General features: G+C 36.9%; 1 protein-coding gene across 1 annotated transcript in view; it reads right to left on the bottom strand.

Annotated features, from left to right (window-relative positions):
- The window catches only part of STPG2 (sperm tail PG-rich repeat containing 2), a 243,558-nt gene that overhangs the window by 208,093 nt on the left and 17,058 nt on the right, over positions 1-18,407 (bottom strand). Inside the window, exons 5-6 of the mRNA XM_063310735.1 lie at positions 15,708-15,823; positions 13,526-13,637 (exon numbers count right to left, since the gene is read on the bottom strand). Of these exons, the coding sequence (XP_063166805.1) occupies positions 13,526-13,637; positions 15,708-15,823 (228 nt within the window). The remainder of the gene's footprint in view (positions 1-13,525; positions 13,638-15,707; positions 15,824-18,407) is intronic.

Below are 18,407 nucleotides of genomic sequence, written 5' to 3'. Positions count from 1 at the left end.
AGATCAAACCAGTCCATCCTCCAGGAAATAAAGCCAGACTGCTCACTTGAGGGAACGATATTAAAGGCAAAACTGAAACACTTTGGCCACATCATGAGAAGACAGGACAGCCTGGAGAAGATGCTGATGCTAGGGAGAGTGGAGGGCAAAAGGAAGAGGGGCCGACCAAGGGCAAGATGGATGGATGATATTCTAGAGGTGACAGACTCGTCCCTGGGGGAGACAGGGGAGTTGACGACCGACAGGAAGCTCTGGCGTGGGCTGGTCGATGAAGTCACGAAGAGTCGGAAGCGACTAAACGAATAAACAACAACAAAGCACTTTTGTGTGAATGTAGGGTATAGGCCACAAGAGCAACATCATAAACCATGCTGGAAGATGACATTTGTTCCAGTCACTCACTTTATTTCCTAATTCACCTGTTATAAGGCATACATTATCTGTTACATAGTTACAAGGCATACATTATCTGGTTCACACTGCATCTTACAAGATGTACACAGAGCACAATGAAGCCTTACAACTCTTAATATTTTTCCTTTGGAACTCAGAGTTATCTTCTTAAGCTGCAATCCTGTATCCATTTTACCTGGAAGTAAACTCCAGGAAAATCAATAGGAATATATTTTGAGCAGACAGGGACTGTACTGTTCCTCAACTGTCTCTCTCAACAACTATAATGCAAGTTTTATTTCTTACTGTTGGATTTAAATATTTCTACAGTTCAGACTTTCAAGCCTTAACTTCTTGTTCCAAATACCATTAAATATTTCAAAGAATCTTCTGAAAAAGATTATCTAAGGTTGCTGTCCCATAAAGTTGTCTGAAAATAACAACTAAGCCCACCTGTTAGTAAGCAAGTGTTGGTTTAGTGTGGACATCGAGTTAGAAACTGTGTAACTAGGCAAACATTGGGATATAATAATGAGCTTAATAGTCTTGTTGGAAATTATACACACATGTTTTACAATAGGTTTCCCCAAGGGGATACTTTCCTCTTTTTCTGCAATACTGCTGCTCAATGGCAAAGCTCATGCCTCAGATGCTAAAGGTCACAAATACAATGTCTGGCATCGCCAGTTGACATAATTTTAAGCAGCAAGTCTCAGGAAGGCCACTGCTGTTGTTTTGAAGAGTTTCTGAATAGACAGAACTGGGTTAAACAGCCTAGGAGCTGACTCAAATATGAGCATATACAGTTAAGCTTCAATATTTCACAGTTCCTTACTCAGTGGCAAATTTTAATTTTCTGTAATGTGAAAGGAAAATACTTTGTCTCTTATATCATTTAAAACAGTGGAATATGTTGTAATCAACTGAAATAGCACTATAAGACGTAATAAAAACCAAGTATTCCACCTTCTCCAAGTTAAACAATTAATGCTACTTTTTATGTGCCAAGTACTAGCGACTGTTAAATAAATCACTTCTATCATGAAATATTAAACATGTACCTTTATTGTCCTATTAATTTGCTGCATTTGTAACTTTACAAGTGAGTGTTTTATTCATTCTGAGGTATATTATTTCTGACAATCAGAATAACTGTATTCTTTATTAAATGGACTACAGTAAATCTACTCAGAGACCAAATACCTTCTTGTCTGACATTCAGAATATAAATAGTCATCTATTTAAAAAAGAATGGAAAACACTAGCTAATCTTTATTCCTTGTATCTATGTGTCATGTTCATCGTTTCAATGTTCTGTATACATCGTAACGTTTCGCATGTCACTTTTCTAACCCGTGTTTGCGGGTTGGAAATTTCCATCCAGCCGTGCCAGGCTGTAATCTTCTTACTGCAACTGTGGAATGTATGTTTGGGTTATTGACTCTGTTCAAGGTTACTTTCTCAGGCCGATGTGGGTAACGGTTGCTAACACCTGGGAGGGGGTGGTTGCTAGGAGGGAGGAAGGGCGGGGCTGGTTTTGAAGCGAGGGTTTTTAGTTTGTATTTGGCGCGCTTTTGCTCATTCTCAGCTTTCTTCGTATTTGCATACTATTCTTTCAATAAATCAGTTTTCATAAAAAATCCCCTTGTGAGACTGAGTATGTCAGAATAGGCAATCATTACACTATGTTTGAATGTATGTATGTGTTCTAATGCTTGCAGCAGATATGCCTTTGTTTATGCGATAAATTAGACAGGAGATATCCTGGGCAGTATACCTTATATATAGTAAATGGCTCATAAAATATTCTGCATCTACAAGATGAGCACAGTTATTCTGAGAATAGGAAAACAGTAACCATTGCAGTGCAGTGAATTCTTCATTTGGATAGAGAACCACCACCATTTTTGCTAGCCTAAATTAATGCTTTTCAATTTGGGGTCTTCCGGAAATGCAGAATTTCAACTCCTATTATTTCCTGCCATTACGGTTAAAGAAGTTACATTCTAATACATCTTGAGGGCTGAGTTAGGGAAAATAAGCCATAAAACTGCACTAAACTGGTAACCATCTCTTTCTTCCATGTGTCTTCTCATCATCCTGAACCCTTTTTCAATATATGCATTTGAGATAGAGATAAAGATGGAGATGGAGACAGAAACAGAAACAGAGACAGAGATATCTGATAGAGAGAGACAGTGATAAGAGAGACAGACAGACAGACAAAACTAGTCCTTGACTTAGGACTCTTTGTTCAACAACCATTCAAAATTACAATGGCGCTGAACAAATGGTCCTTGGAGTTCCAGCCGTCCCAGCACCCCCACAGTCACATGATCAAAATCTGGGTGCTTGGCAACCAGCTTGCACTTATGCCTGGCTGCACTGCCCCACACTGACATGATCACCATTTGTGACCTTCCCTGCCGGTTTCCCCAGAAAGTCAATGGGGAAGCTAGCAGGGAAGGTTGCAAATCACTGTGGTAAGTCTCCCCCACCTACATACCATCCCCAGTCCCCTGCGTTCATGCTGTGCCAGGCACTTGCGCACCCCTGTGCACCCTCCCCAAGCCTCGCCATGCCTCCCTCAAACCCTCACAAACCCCCAAGCCTTGCAGCACCTTCCTCACACTTTCCCTTGCACACATGCCAAGCCTCCTGCGCCTCCCCACCACTCGCATACCCTGTGCACCCTCCCCTGCCCTTGCCATGCCTTCTTCACACCCTTGCACTCTCTCACACACCCTCCGAGCCTCACTGCGCTTCCCTCACACCCTTGTACACTCTCCTTGAGCCCCAAACCTCACCGTGCCTCCCCCACCACTTGCACACCCCCACACCCTCCTCTAGCATCAAACCTCCCTTGCACCCTCACACACCCATGTGCACCCTCCCTGAAATTCACCATGCCTCCCTGCTACTCACAGACACCCTCGCACCCTCCCCAACCCTAGCTGTACCTTTCCGCCACTTGTGCACCCCTGAAGCATCCCCTCCCTCCCCCACCTGGCAGCAACTACCCCATGCCTCACTGTGCCCACACCACACCACACTGGCCCCTCTTGCACCCTCCCCTACCCAGCAGCAGCTACTTACCTCCCTGCTGGCCTACTTGCAAACCAATTGGAACTTGCAATTTCTTGCCAGCTTCCCCACTGACTTTGGTTGTGGGGAGCCAGCAGAAAGTTGCAAGGAGGTCCTCACCTAATGACCACTGCAATTCAGTTAACAAGAGCAGTTGGGACTGCAGGGATTGCCATCGCTAAGTGATACAATCACACTTTACGACTGCATCACTTAGCAATGGAAATTCCAGTCCCAACTGCCGCCGTAACTCAAGGACTACCTGTACATAGATAGATAGATCTAATATATATAGAGGGAGGGAGGGAGGGAGATAAAAGGGATCAAGCACAATGACAGCTTCATTGTGGGAAAATGAGATCTGAGAAGCTATTATTATTGTTATTATTATTATTATTATTCAAATTTTATTACCGCCCATCTCCCCCAAAAGAGGGACTCTGGAAGCTTACAATAAAATCAACCTGCAACAATAAATGTTAAAATCCCATAAAAATAAAGCACATTACAAATATAAAATGCAATAAATAAATATAAAATCCAAGAGGCTATAAAATTCCAAGCTGGTGGGAGGGGCTCTAGGGTGCGAGCCACCCCCAGGAATGGTAACCACTTTCCCACCCCAAGTGAGACGGCAGAACCAAGTCTTCAGGGCCTTTCGGAAGGTCAGGAGTGAAGGGGCCTGCCTCACCTCCAGGGGCAAGATGTTCCAAAGGTTGGGGGCCACTGCAGAGAAGGCCCGTTTCTTGGACCCCACCAGATGAAATTATCTTACAGACGGGGTCCATAACATGCCCTCTCTGGATGATTGGGTGGGGCGGGTCAATGTGATGGGGATGAGGCGGTCCCTCAGGTAACCTGGTCCCATGCCATGTAGGGCTTTAAAGGTGATAACCAACACCTTGAATTGGACCCAGAAGCAAACTGGCACGCAGTGCAGCTTGCACAGCAGAGGTGTTATATGTTCCCATGTCTTGGGAACAAGACATGGGAGAAGAGTAGATGAATTAATGCATTTGTTTACTGTATTTTTTATAATGATACACTTTACAAAGACTAATTGAGATTTTCAGTTAAAAATCAAATATTATCAAACAATATACTTAATCACAACATAATATATTATGAATAATAAAGGCATTAATACCAATAAAGTCATTATTATAAGAACAACTCACAATCAAGAAAAGTATTGTAGTTGTCCATAAATTTTGATCTTACCAATACTCTGGGGCATCAAATCCATACTTTTTGCATAAGTTCCAGCGTATCATTTTTGCTACCTGATCAAGTCTTGCCTTATAGTGTAAACTGGGCAATTTTTCTACAGCTACTGATTAGGTGGTCAATAGTCTCATCTTTTTCTACATTTGCTTTTGTTTTCAATTTAAGTTTTGTTTTTTGGCTGCTGGTGCTTGTTCTTGTGCTGAAAACATTACGCTTTGTTTCCTTCTTGATGAATCCAAACTGAAGCCATTACCAAATCTTGTTACTATTCACCATGCCTTAATTATTTTTACAGATATTGACCATGTAGAATTTTAACTTTCCAATTTTTGATTCGGTATTGTAACTGTTCAGTTTTGTATGCCACCTTTGATTCTGTTACATTCTGCTTAGACATTTATTAGTATCTTCTTGTTTTTATATTATCGTTTAGACTTCTAATTTCATTCCCCAGTCGTCTTCACTTGCAACAAGCCATAACCACCATTTTTTCTTCGTACTGTATATCCAAACAGTCTGTGTTGATTTTTGTTGTTGTTGTCATCATCTTCATCATCATCATCATCTGCCCCAATAATCAGATCTTAATCACTAAAACCCTTTCCAGACAGCTCTGTTTTCACTGCTTTCCTAAAGGTCAAGAGTAAAGATGCCATTCAGATCTCTGGTAAAAGGCCATTCTACAGCATAGATGTCACAGGAGTGGTTTCCTTCTCTTCCTGGATCACCCATAAGGAGGGACCCCCAACATTCCTATCCTAAATGTGCAAACTTGCAGGTAGAATTACTGTGAGAAATACAGTCATGTGATACATACAATCCCTAAACTTTGCCCCTCACAGCTCTGTTTAAATAACAAAAATCAGCCACATTACATACTAACAAAGCACATAATTAGCTAAGACCAGATAAGGGAGGTCTAGCACAGTGCCTGCACACATACCTGTGGCTGTACATCCCATATCCATTTGTTATTCAGCTGTGCAAGAATACTGCATGGAAGAAGAATCAGACCCCTGAAATTGTGAACTGTTAAAATTGAGTATCTGAAGGGTAGCAGCACATCTGAAAATCCAGTAATGCACACTTAGAAATCAACAAAACATACATAGCTATAAACAAGAACACAGACAGGACATAGGTGGCATTTTTAAAAAGAATCATATTTTCGTGTAGAATATCAGTTTTATCTCTACAGAAGCCAGGTATTTATTTTTCCAAAACATGATTTTGTGAAATCTTTTGGGGGGTTTTTTTTTGGGGGGGGGGGGCGGGTGAGAGAGAGAGAGAGAGAAAAAAATTCGTAAAGTTTAGCCACTGAGTTATATTTTATAGTTACCCAGTATGATGTTCATACAGATGTAAAATATTAAGATTCTTAATAAAAATCTTAAGAAAAGCTTTCATATCTGACTCTTAAGCAAAGACAACAAGTAATGACTTAGATAAATGCGGATTGTTCATGTGTGACTTCGACATTATAACGAGCTTTAATGGTTTCTTGTATATTGCTGCTTCAAATTACTCAAATCTCACTTTCACAGCTGACAATATAACACAAGATGGTATTAGATATAACATTTGAAAATGCCAGCAACAGCTGTAAATGTCACCATACCTTTAACAGGTATATTCAGAAAACCCACGCTTATACTCAACTTTACAACTTCACTGAATGATGAAGTAAGTATTTTTTTTAAATATATTTTTTTTTTCCTTTGGGAAATTTAAAAAAGAATTGAGCAATTCAGATTATTTTGCCACTAGATAAGTAGATAGCATTATGCTGATTCCTATGATCAAGAGAACACAATTGCCACCAAAGTTCACCATTATTAGTTCATTAGCTTTTTCCATAAACTATTTAGGCAGAAATTTGTTCACAAAACTTTTGGTATGTCTATAATTACATCAGCATGTTTTCCCTGATGGAACTTGAGATCCTGCATCAGGTTTTTCCAGATAAATTCCCAAGACTACTTAACACCTGGACCAGCTTAGCATCAGAAAACTGTAACATCATATCCCTATTTTAGATTAACATATGCCATGGCTGATCTGAAAAAGCTAAGCTAGTTTGAACCTGGTTAGCATGTCAGTTAAAGAATATCCAGAAATCCCAGATCTGTAAGGCTAAACTTGGAAGTCACTGACAGAACAAGAGAGAAGTCAATAGCCATTCCAGAAGAAGGCAGTGGCAAATTACTTTTTGTACTGCTGCTAAGAAAACCAAATTAATGTATCTATGGAGTCACCATAATCAAGCTGACCCAAAGGAGACTTGACCTTACCTGCTCGGCTACGCCCAACAAAATCTTCTTCTGTTAAATACTAAATTTCTTTGATACACTGCAAGCTGTTTTTATTTTGTATTTTATTATTGTTCTTAACAGTTAAAAAGTGTTAAGCGTTAAGTTACATTACATTTGATCAACCATACATTGCATGGCTGGGATATTTTTTGGATCCTCTCCTTTATTCATGCAGTCAGTAAAACTGTTATTTGCATATGTTGGGGAAATGGGTCAGATGACTAAAACAAATCTAAATCTTTTTGGTTGTTGTTTGTTACATAAAGCATGTCCAATTAGTTATAAACCTTAGGCTTACACTATTTGGCATGATTAATTAAGCTGAAATGTTTAACAGATTTTTTTAAAATTCCCTCCCTGATTAACTAGTAGAATTCAGAAACAAGCTGTGATGACAATTCTCAAACCTCCTTTTTTCTTCTCTTTCTTCTAATGTGAAGAATGCAAGGACTGGAGGAGAATTTCCTCAGACGAAATCAGTATCAGTATCAAGCATTTTTCCAAAACACCAATAAGTTCATTTGTGAAATGTAAACTCAAAATATTATAATAAGATTAATTCCATACTCCAAAGTTGTAAGGGAAATAAATATAAGAGATGATTAGTCCCCCACACAATAACTGATAACATCTGTTAATTAAATTGTAAATTCTCATCTTTGAGATAACTGCCCCATTCCTTTAAGATGCAAAGTTTATTTCAAAGTACTCAGTTACATCAAACTATTCCCTTTCAGGATAAACAATATGTAAAGAACAGAAAAAAGTAAGAAGTAGTAAGCAGAACAATTTAAACGCAGGAGAAAAGAAAAGAAAATCCAACTGAATTTAGTTTATATCAGCACCAATTATTATATCCTCTGTATCTTTCTATCCTTGTCACCCATCCTTTCTTCCATCAAGTCCATATACTGATTAATACATTACAGTTTGTTCTTTACCATTCCCACCGTTCTCTTTCTGAAGAACTCATCAGCTCCATCCAGCTACAAATTCTTTGGTTCCCCCTTCCCCTTTTTACTGACCACTAATCCTTCATATATTTGTTTTGCAATTCACTCCTCGTTCATTCTCCCTGTATGACCAGAAGATTTCCATCATACTGATAACTCACTTCTGTATTCAATCTACATGCATTCATCACCCATAATTCTTGTCTGCATCTCTTCTTCTTTTAACAACCACACACACTTCTTAACTACTCTCTTCCCATTCAATTTACTTGAGTGTTTCTTTTAACATATCCAACATTCATTTCCTCATAACAAAGTGGACAGAACCATTCTATTTTTACCTCTTTTGACAAATACTCATTCCTTGGCACAGATCATATACTACACACTAACTTTCACCAGTATCTGCAGTACCCATCTAAAAAAATCTCCTTTCACTTTCCCATCTTTAGTAAACGTTCTACCAAATGAAAAATAACTGGTTGTCTAAAAAAGAAAACCCTAGCATGCAAAACAAGCAAATCTCACTGCTAGATTATTTCTTGCAAAAAAGTTATTAAAATTTGTTAAAGCAGGTGCAAATATTGGTAATTATTACATTTTTATTTTCATCCAAGGTCAAACAAGTACACCACAGCAGTAACCATCAGTGTCTATAATAATATTATTCAAATTCTTCCCTCTTTGTGAGGTAACACTGTGTGTCCTGCTCAGGATGACTTTGTCTGTCCTCCAGGTACACCCAAAGGGCAACATAGACAATAATGATCCATCTGTTCACTACTGGCAACTAGCAAACTTCTAATGAAGACAGATGTGGGTCACCCTGTACAAACGTGCTGCAGGGTGCTAATGAATCCTCCTAATGGTCACTACCTGCCACTTTAAACTGATTGATGAACAAAAGGGTTAAGCTTGAAAAGCTAAGATGAGTACTACAGACTATCATCAGTCTTACTACAACATCTCTTCCATACTGACAGCCTTGCTCTTTCCTGTCATTTTTCTCAGTTATATGTTATTTTTTTATTTTTTTATTTATTTATTTTCTGAAGCATACCAAAAAAAATCCTACTTTCACAAGTAGGAAAATCTATAAGAAATTCTTTACTGGATGGAATATGAGCTGTACTAGTAAACTGAACATTCACATGCAATATGTTTACAATTTACTGCTTCATAAAAAGTCTTTCCAAACATAAAAGAGCCATTTGTAATTAAATTCAGTGTTAAATTACTTGCAATGCAACATATCCTACTCCTGATTTCTTTTCCTAAGCACCAACAATTCATTAGTACACTAACAAAGTTAAAAGTAACATTTATTAAAATTAGTTCCAAATTCCATTACCAACTGCTTCAAGTTTCCATCCAAAGTGCTTCCACTTGTTTCTCTAGAAAATCTGTAAAATACTAATCAACATGGTTCAATGTTATCCATGCAATGCATGCTTCACTAAAGAGTTGTATGCAAAGATTTAAGCACCCTGGTCAATTTGTATGTTTCAGTGTACCCTTTAAGTGAACAGATAAATTAGTTAATTAATTTGTATGCTGCCCAACTCCCAACTCTGGGCAGCAAAAAAAAAATAATAGTAACCTTCATGTTGACATAACCTCTAGGTGGTACAAAGTTAAACATAACAATATTTCTAGAAATTTGAATGCACACTTAATATCTATGTGCAGTTGTTTGCAAACTCAAAATAAGGACACAGTGAATATGGCAGGTACAGAAGTTTGAATGTCCTTTCAGTCAGTATGTTGTGTTACTCAAAAGGAAGAAGAAGAAGAGGAAATAATATATTTCCAACACATTTGGGCAGCTAAAAGTCTTTCTATTTTCACTTTTGGAAATTTTCCCACTCTTCCTTGCAGAACTTCTACAGTTGTGAAACACATGATTTGAACTGGGGTAGTTATATATACAACTTTATGTAAATAAATATTGCAGTAATTATTCAGATGTGCTAACATGTCTATTTTTCACTGGTTTATTACAAAGGTCACTCCAGACTACAAATAATTTATGTACCCCAAACCTTCATGATGCAGCTCCTCAAAAAGGTACGGAAACAAAATGAATTTTGAAAATCTGTATAGGAGTATGTCCCTCTCAGAAACTGTTTATACTTGTCTGGGTAGGGTAGAATTATTTAATTCTTCAAAATACCTTCCCCCAACAGCATATAATGCTTTTTCTAACATTTGAACTGTATTACTAAATTATTTTGCTTGTCTTCTTTCTGCATCATTTGTTCTCACATAATTCATTACCTACAGGACTGTCTCTCCCCAGTGGTGTCTATCAGTCCAGTTAGATCTGGCAGGAGAGGCATGATTCGGGTCTGGTCTGCAAGAGAGTGTCATCTGTCGGGACCCAGGAGGAGAGCCTTTTCTGCCATGGCACTTGCCCTCTGAAACATCATCCCCCAAGAAATCAGACTTGCCCCAACCCTGCTGGTTTTGCCATTGAGCCTGGGGCCCTGTTAGTATGGGTGAGAGTGTTTATGAGAGTTCTCTGCTGCTATTTTTATGTCATTTTTGTGGTTTTTAATTCTGGTTGTTTTTATTGCTTTTATTCTGTTTTAACTATGAGCTGCCCAGAGGCATGTATATGAGATGGACAGCCTTTACATTTACTAAATAAATAAATTTCATTTTGAAATGCAATATTCAGCTTTCTTATCTATGATCTGAATTTAAAAAAAAAATTAATGAATTTCACTGGCCCATACCCATACCTATATTAGGAAGAACCTAAAGCTTATGTGCTTTTCTTCCTGTCTTCCTTTTTACTCACAAAACAAGTGAAATGTTCATTTGCATTTTACAACATACTACAGTTTTTCATTTTGTGCTAACTCAGATTTCCTCCAGTAAAATTGAATAATCATGGTTGGGTTACTGGGTTGGATTATTAGCAGTTGGATACATCAGATTACAGCTTTCTGAGTCTATGGAACTTGTATGTTCTAAACCAAAAGTTGAAGATTTCATTTTCTTCTTGCACAGAAAACAGGAATGAAAACAAAACAATTTTGGCCAACTGAAACATTTTTTACTATTTTGCAAATATATATAGCATTTATTTACAACCAGAATAATCAACAAGCTTTGAAATACATTGTGTTATTTGAAAGAAGATGGAAACACATTTTCCCTGATTTTCCACATTTAATTGGAAGACAGAGGTAGTACTGAAATTTTTCCACTCAGATTTTAGTTCTGAGGCTTTCTATTTGGTCTTCATTTTAGTTTTAAAGCTAAGATAAAAAGAAGGAAGATGGAACAGTCCCATTTTATCCCTGAAAATATCTTAAATGTATCTGAATTTAAATTACTGATTTTGATGGCATAGATAACACATATTAGATATAACTGACATTTCCATTTGTAAATTAGATTCCAATTTTTGATTATCAATATTAAATATGTACAGTTCAAGCTATGTAAACTTTATACAAATACCTAGAAAAATTTAATACTTACTTAGACCCAGAAATGAACTGGTAGTTATAGCATATAATTGAATCAAAGTGAAATTCACAAAATGCACAATAGGCTGTCATACAGTATACTACATACATTTCAAAGCTGACTTGAAAAGCAATCTATGTACAGTGCATGACAACAGTCAAACTGGATGGTGACTAAAATATAAATGACTCATCAAGACTTTAAAAGCATAAGAGAGAAAGCTAGTTGATATTATAATGTGGGGGTCATGTTGCTCAAAGGTCAACCCCATCCTACAAAGAACAAAATAATTGCATCTCTCTTCTACTGTGCCTCATGTAACAGAGGACAGAATTCCAGTAAATTCTGCAGCAAAATCGTAACACGCTATCACAATGTATAAATCTCCATCAGATAAACAGATCACATATATCAAAGCACATGACACGAACATTTGGTGGTGTGGCACTTAGCGAAATCAGCAAATACCCCAAAGAAGATAGAAGATAATGAAATGAATATTACAGTAGATACAGTTATTTGGGATCTCAAAATACTGTTCCTTCAAACTCCATTCAGCATCAATAACAAACTTCAACTACACTCTTGTGAGAACACTGCATATAGATAACATGGGGATGAGGAATAAGTAGAAATGAAAAATCTAGCTTTTATAGTTATGACCCTTATTGCTCCGTGCTAGGCTTCCTAAAAATAATATCTGTCGAACTACTTATATGCTAAGATCAAATGAAATTAAGTGAACAACTTTCTCATATACAACAGAAGGTAACACCATCCTTTATATTGAGGACAAAGCATAAGGTTTGCCAGTTATGTTAAGGAAAATCCAGCTGCCAACTGTCTTTCAAATAAAAATAAGTTTTCACCAAGCACTGAAGAAGGCAACAGGTATATCCTCAACACCTAGGAACCTGTGAAACTGAAATGTTGAGAAACAGTAACGGGAACACTACATACACTATCTTGAGCTCACAAATAGAAGACAGGATATAATTTTAATGAATAAACAATATTTCAGTATAACAAACCACTAAAAAACTCTTATTCTATGATACTTGGTGTTGATACTGTATTTACCCTTTATTGTAAACCACCCAGAGTCCCTCCTTTAGGGGGAGATGGGTGGTAGCAAAATTTGATAAATAAATAAATATTCAGAGTCTATAATAATTTATTAATTTACATGCCATCAGACTCCCAGCAACTCTGGGCAATTTACAAATTGTTAAAACATTTAAAAACAAGAATTCAAGAAATCCAAACAAATGAACAAAGATGGCAGAGAAAACAAACCCAGATGAGAATGAGAAAAAGGAAGAAGAGAGGTGTCAACCATCCTCACCAAAGGCCTGGACGAAGAGCCATATCTTCAGGGCCCTTCAAAATGCCAGTAAGGAGGGGGCCACTTGAATCTCAGGGGGAACCTCATTCCAGAGGACAGGCGCTGCTACAGAGAAGGAGAAGTTCTCTATAGCAAACAGAAAAAATGAGCTATGTGAAAGAAAAGGGCAAAGTCCTTTTACTCATCTTACAATTCTTACACAATAATCCTCTTAAACCTCAGTACTTAGCCAGTCAAACTATGGCTTGATATACGGGAGCAATGTGGACATGAAACATAAATAGTGTTGACGGAATTAATCAATCTGAGTGTTTAAAGAATTAGACAAAAAAAGATTGCCTGTAAACTGAAGGAATGAATCACCAAACTGAAATCTATTCTTTTAAGGTTATATTTGAAAAAGAAAATTGTGTCTTTTTCCTATTTGGGACAAGTATGATACAGAAGTTCTCCTATTGTTTCTCCAATTCTCCTATGACTTTCAGAAGTTATATAATGAAATATGTTACAATAATGTAAAAAGAATATATCGTACTTTGTGAAGATAGCTTAAGTCTATGCAAATTCATCTTAAAAAAACCCTGCATCATAAACCCCACCAATCTGTACAACTATTTTTATACTATGGCTCATGTACCTTTCCTAAATGTACACTGTTTCAAATGGGAACATTTTAATCCCATCATAAATAATTTTCACATATTGCAAATGATTATGTTCGTTACCATTACCTTTTTTTCTTCCTGTAATACTATTTCTTCATTATACCGTGGAATATAGAGAAAACATTTTTTCTGGTCTTCCTTCCTGATGTTGACATTTTCAAAATGCACTGTGCTTTCCCTTTAGAAAATTTGAAGAGATTTATGAGTCACCTTTTAAATGTCTGAGCTCCTAAAACATGCACAAGATGCTTTTACCCCTTCCCCCACCCCCAGAGCAGCATTAAAAACAACTGCTTTTACAAGAACAAATGAAAAGCCAGTTTGCTCACTAATAGAACAATCTCCACTTATATAACGGAATAAGAATTTATTTTTCATTTCCAACTTTTCTTCTCACCGGTAAACTATAAATCAAAATGCAGTAGAGACAGAGGAGGCATAGAAAGTTGTGTAACTATTATACATAGAAAACCATGGTTCTTGCAATATTTTAGCAATGGTTAGTTTACAAGATACCATAGCATTTTTCAACATTTCTCTTAACATTTTAAAGCTCCTTAGTGTTTTTGGCTGTTATAACCTGAGGTCACATTACTTTTCATAACCACAGATTTTCACAGGAAAATATATATAAAAAAACACCTATGTCTAATTGTCCAAGGCAAGATTCCAGTCTCCTAGGGTTCCTTTTTTTATATAGCATACTGAAAAAAGGATTAATTTAGGACAGATGTTTCGATAGTTGGGTAGGATAAAGCCACCCTCAATTGGAGTCAGGCAGCATCAAAGTCAAATTAATAATAAATAAATAAATAAATAAAATAAAATAAAATAATAATGCAATGCTTCACCAGTTCAGCAACTTTTAGCATGCTTCTTGTGGCATCATGCAATGTAATTGAAAAAGTAAAAGGAGCATACAGGAAGTAGGAGTTAAAATCAACTCTATCCTCATTTCCTTTTCCACCTATTCCCCTCAAAAGTTATTTTACCCACAATCAAAGTAACCAAGACTATGAGAAAAGCAGTTCAAAGATGGCCATGACAGAGGAATCAGCAAAGCATGGCATATTTGCTTCCTTTTACATAATTCAGATGTGGCTAGCTGAAATATTTCAACACTCAGATATGTTGAGTTCATGTGCATGCTGACTCTCAGCACTTAAAGGAATTAAGAAAAGTCATCTTTGGGTTTTCTTTACATTCTAACTAGAAGCCGTTCTCTATGCATAGGTGAAAAACAGATTCAATCTAGAAACTCATAAGGGATAACAATCAGTAACACTGATCATAGAGAAACAGATGGGCTAACAAGTTAAATTTATTTATTTATTTATCAATCAATCAATCAATCAGATTTGTCACCACCCATCTCCTCCCATCAGAGGGACTCTGGGCAGTTTACATATTTGCAGGCAACATGAATAAGTCACAAATTTCCTGCCTTCAGTCATTTCTCAGAACACACTACTTAACAGCACTAAATTGACAGTAGGTGATAATAAGAAAGAGGGTACTTTTTTAAACAAGCAATAAATGCAACTATTGAAACCCTTTGATTGCATAGGGTGAAGGAAGAGAGGGAGGGGAGAGGTAAGTCTGGGAGCTGCTGTATCTTCCAGCAGAAGAAGGGCATGGTTGAATGAGAAGTGCATAACTTGAGTCCTCAAGGATACATCTAGCCACCATAACCTGCTAGAGACCTGCAAAAGTTGTTCCCAACTTACACATTTAATGTGACAGAAGGAGGAAATTATTAAATACATGGCTGTATTTAAAAGACTGGAAACTAGGGCTTAGAGGAGAGACTCTTAAACCTGGGTATATTTAACCTGGAGAAGAGAGAAGGGGAAATATGATAATGCCTTTGAAATACCTGAAAGGGTTGGAAACAGAAAATCAAGACCAATCTTGTATCACACACACTCACTCACACACCCAGGTGTGCAAGACAAAACATAATGGATTTAAGACTAGTTCAATGATAGAACCAATTCCTGAGGGAAGTAATGAGCTCCTTTCCCCTAAATTACCTCTGATTTTATGATTCGGTGAAGTATATAATTAGGATTATTCAATATTATCTTGGTTTCACTCACTACTTTTTGGAATATGGCCCCCAACACAACACTCAAATGCCAAGTGTGGTCCCCCCTGCCTCCCCCCACACCAAAAAATTACACAGTATTTGTTCATTGCAATGTTACAAGGGGCAAGTAAGATACAAAGCACTGATTGAATTACATACGGAATTATATCATAGTCTGCAGGGCCAGGGCCCTCGCGTGGCTTAAATTCACAGCGCTTTTCTGTCCAATTGCCAAAATGCACTCCTTTATACTTCATAGTTGGATAAGTTTCATTCTGAAAGAAAATGAGTACAGAGTTTATTCTAACTTCTTCACAAGACTTAAGCAGGGGTTTGAGTCCCAATTTCATAGTATAAGTTTAATAATTGTAGGCAACACTAACTTTAATCAACATATTTCATAATTTAGACATAAATAAAAAATCCATGCCACTGCCAAAGTCTGAAAATTTGCATTTTATGTACATGAACAAATCCAAAAATAGACATTTATAAATTCATATCCTGCAACTACTATATTTTTCTTCTCAGTAAATTGAATTTATATACAGATAGAACCAGTCACTATTATCACCACAGTTATAGTACGAATACATTTATAATAGATAAAGGAGAAAATACCCATCGAAATTTTTCCCATGGATCAGTGGATCAGTTGAATAAATCTAAACATGGATAAACAAACAATTGTTTCTATGTGTATATGGCAATGTTACATATGAAGTAGACTGTAACTACTTCGTAATATGCCAAAACTACAAAAGAACACAAAACACAATAGTATTATAGTAATGGAATTAGAGCACCATCCGGTGGTTTGTAACAGAATATTCACAGATCTAAGATATTTCCACATAAGGCCATCTATTAGCAATAAATATTACCAGCCATATTAAAACCCTTAACAGTCTACTTATATACATGTAGTCTTACATTACTCTACACTGAATGATGTGATCATGACAGCCTTGTTTTACTCAAATCTGAAAAGAACACAAGACTCAGAATTAACTTTACAGCTCACCGAATAGGCAATCCTAATCTTGCCTATTCAAAAGTAAGTCCTATTGAGTTTAAAAGAGCTTACTTCCAAGTGAAATACAGAGCCTGAGATGTCCTGTGCTAATGTAGCCATTCCAGCAAGTGCTGCCAACAAGGAAACTTGACTCAAGAGATCTCACATCACTACAAACACATACAGTTTTCCAAATCCATTCATGCTAGCACTAGCAAAGATGTCAACCAACATGTGTTTTCTTATTAAAAATACTGCCAGCAAAGAAGATTGTTTTAGGATATTTGTTGTCATTGCAGCGACATGGAGTCTCAGACTGAGATAATGGCAAGGGCTAGAGGCAAGGGCAATAGAAAGGGGAGGCACCTTCATGAAGAGAAAAATGCTTCATATTTCCTCTAAGCAATGGTCATTGTGGGGTGTGGGTGAAAGTTACATACACAGAATGTGTTTGTGTATGCATGTGAAGAGGGGACACTTCCTCCTTCCTTCCAATGACTCTGTTGCGAAATGCTGATTGAAGAACAAATAACCAGCAGCAGGGCAATCTCTGGCTGGAGAACAAGTAATTAATTTCATACAGCTAATGACAATGGGCAAATAGCAAATCTTTTCTCCCAAAGTCAGCTGATAAGAGCGATAATCAGGCTGGCAGAAACAGCAGGCAAGGCTCTCCACAGTTACGTGAGCCGTACTGTTTTGCAGCTCTGTGGGCAAAATGTGACACAACCCCCACCCCCATCCCCTCCCCACACAGACACCTTTCTGCTAAAGAACACAATGATCTCTCTAACAAAAAGCAGGGAAAAGTCCTATCCTAGGTAAGGCTATAGTCTAACCTGCTCCTCTCTAGATTATGTTTCCCACATGCAAGAAGCTTTTTTATGAATATAGAAGAATATTTTTTCTCATTTATACATTCAATACAACTATATATCAATAAAAAAATCTGTGTCTAAATTTAAAAAAACATGAATAGAGGTACAGAAAGGTGTTTGTTTTTTTAAGTAAAAAGGTTCTTTTAAAAATGTTATATTTCCCTCAACATTCTGAATGGCTGAAACAAATGGCTGAGTACTCAACCAGTTCAGAATTTTTCCACTATACTCTGCAACTCACTTAGATCAAGCATTGTTCATCCTGTATTTCATACAGACTGTTCAGTTGAATGGCACCCCTTCATAGTTCCAGCCTTAGTAGTTTTCTCACTAATGGGTTCATCAAGCAGTTTAATAGCTGTTCTCTATAAATCTCAAACTACTTTGCTTCTTCCTAGGGTAATTGGAAATAAGATGCATGTATATTGCAAAAATATTATGGGAGTGCATTTAAAAAACTAGTTCTCATTGAAGAAACTAAGAAGACAATGGAGTATATTACTTTTACTGGTAAATTACCAGAATTATCTTTTGGTATTAGGAGAATAAACAGAAATGCAGAATGTTAGCAGTACTAGTTTAGTAGTACTGAAAAATTTGCTTTCATAGATTATACATCATACACCATCTTTGCTGCAAGTTTGGCAGTGTAAATATACTTAACTGTGTCACACTCATCTAGTGTTCTCTGCATGGCCACTATCAGTATGTAATTACCTTGTCTGTACCTCCTATATCCATTTTCCTTACATTATTATTCCCCCACCAGACTTTACATATATGTACTTCTTGTGCTTCTGAGGAAATGAATGAAAATTTAAGAAAGCATACACCATAATATATGTATTAGCATTACAGTCCCACAAATCTTTTATCTGGTGTATTTTTGCTGCAGCAGAAGACTAACAATTATTCTCTGGCAGCAGCTAACTATATGGTATCAAGAATCAAAAAATCCACAGATTA

This window comes from Candoia aspera, chromosome 8 (assembly GCF_035149785.1).
Source record: "Candoia aspera isolate rCanAsp1 chromosome 8, rCanAsp1.hap2, whole genome shotgun sequence".
In the NCBI taxonomy this organism is placed as follows: domain Eukaryota; kingdom Metazoa; phylum Chordata; class Lepidosauria; order Squamata; family Boidae; genus Candoia; species Candoia aspera.
This window is presented reverse-complemented; position numbering and strand designations above follow the sequence as displayed.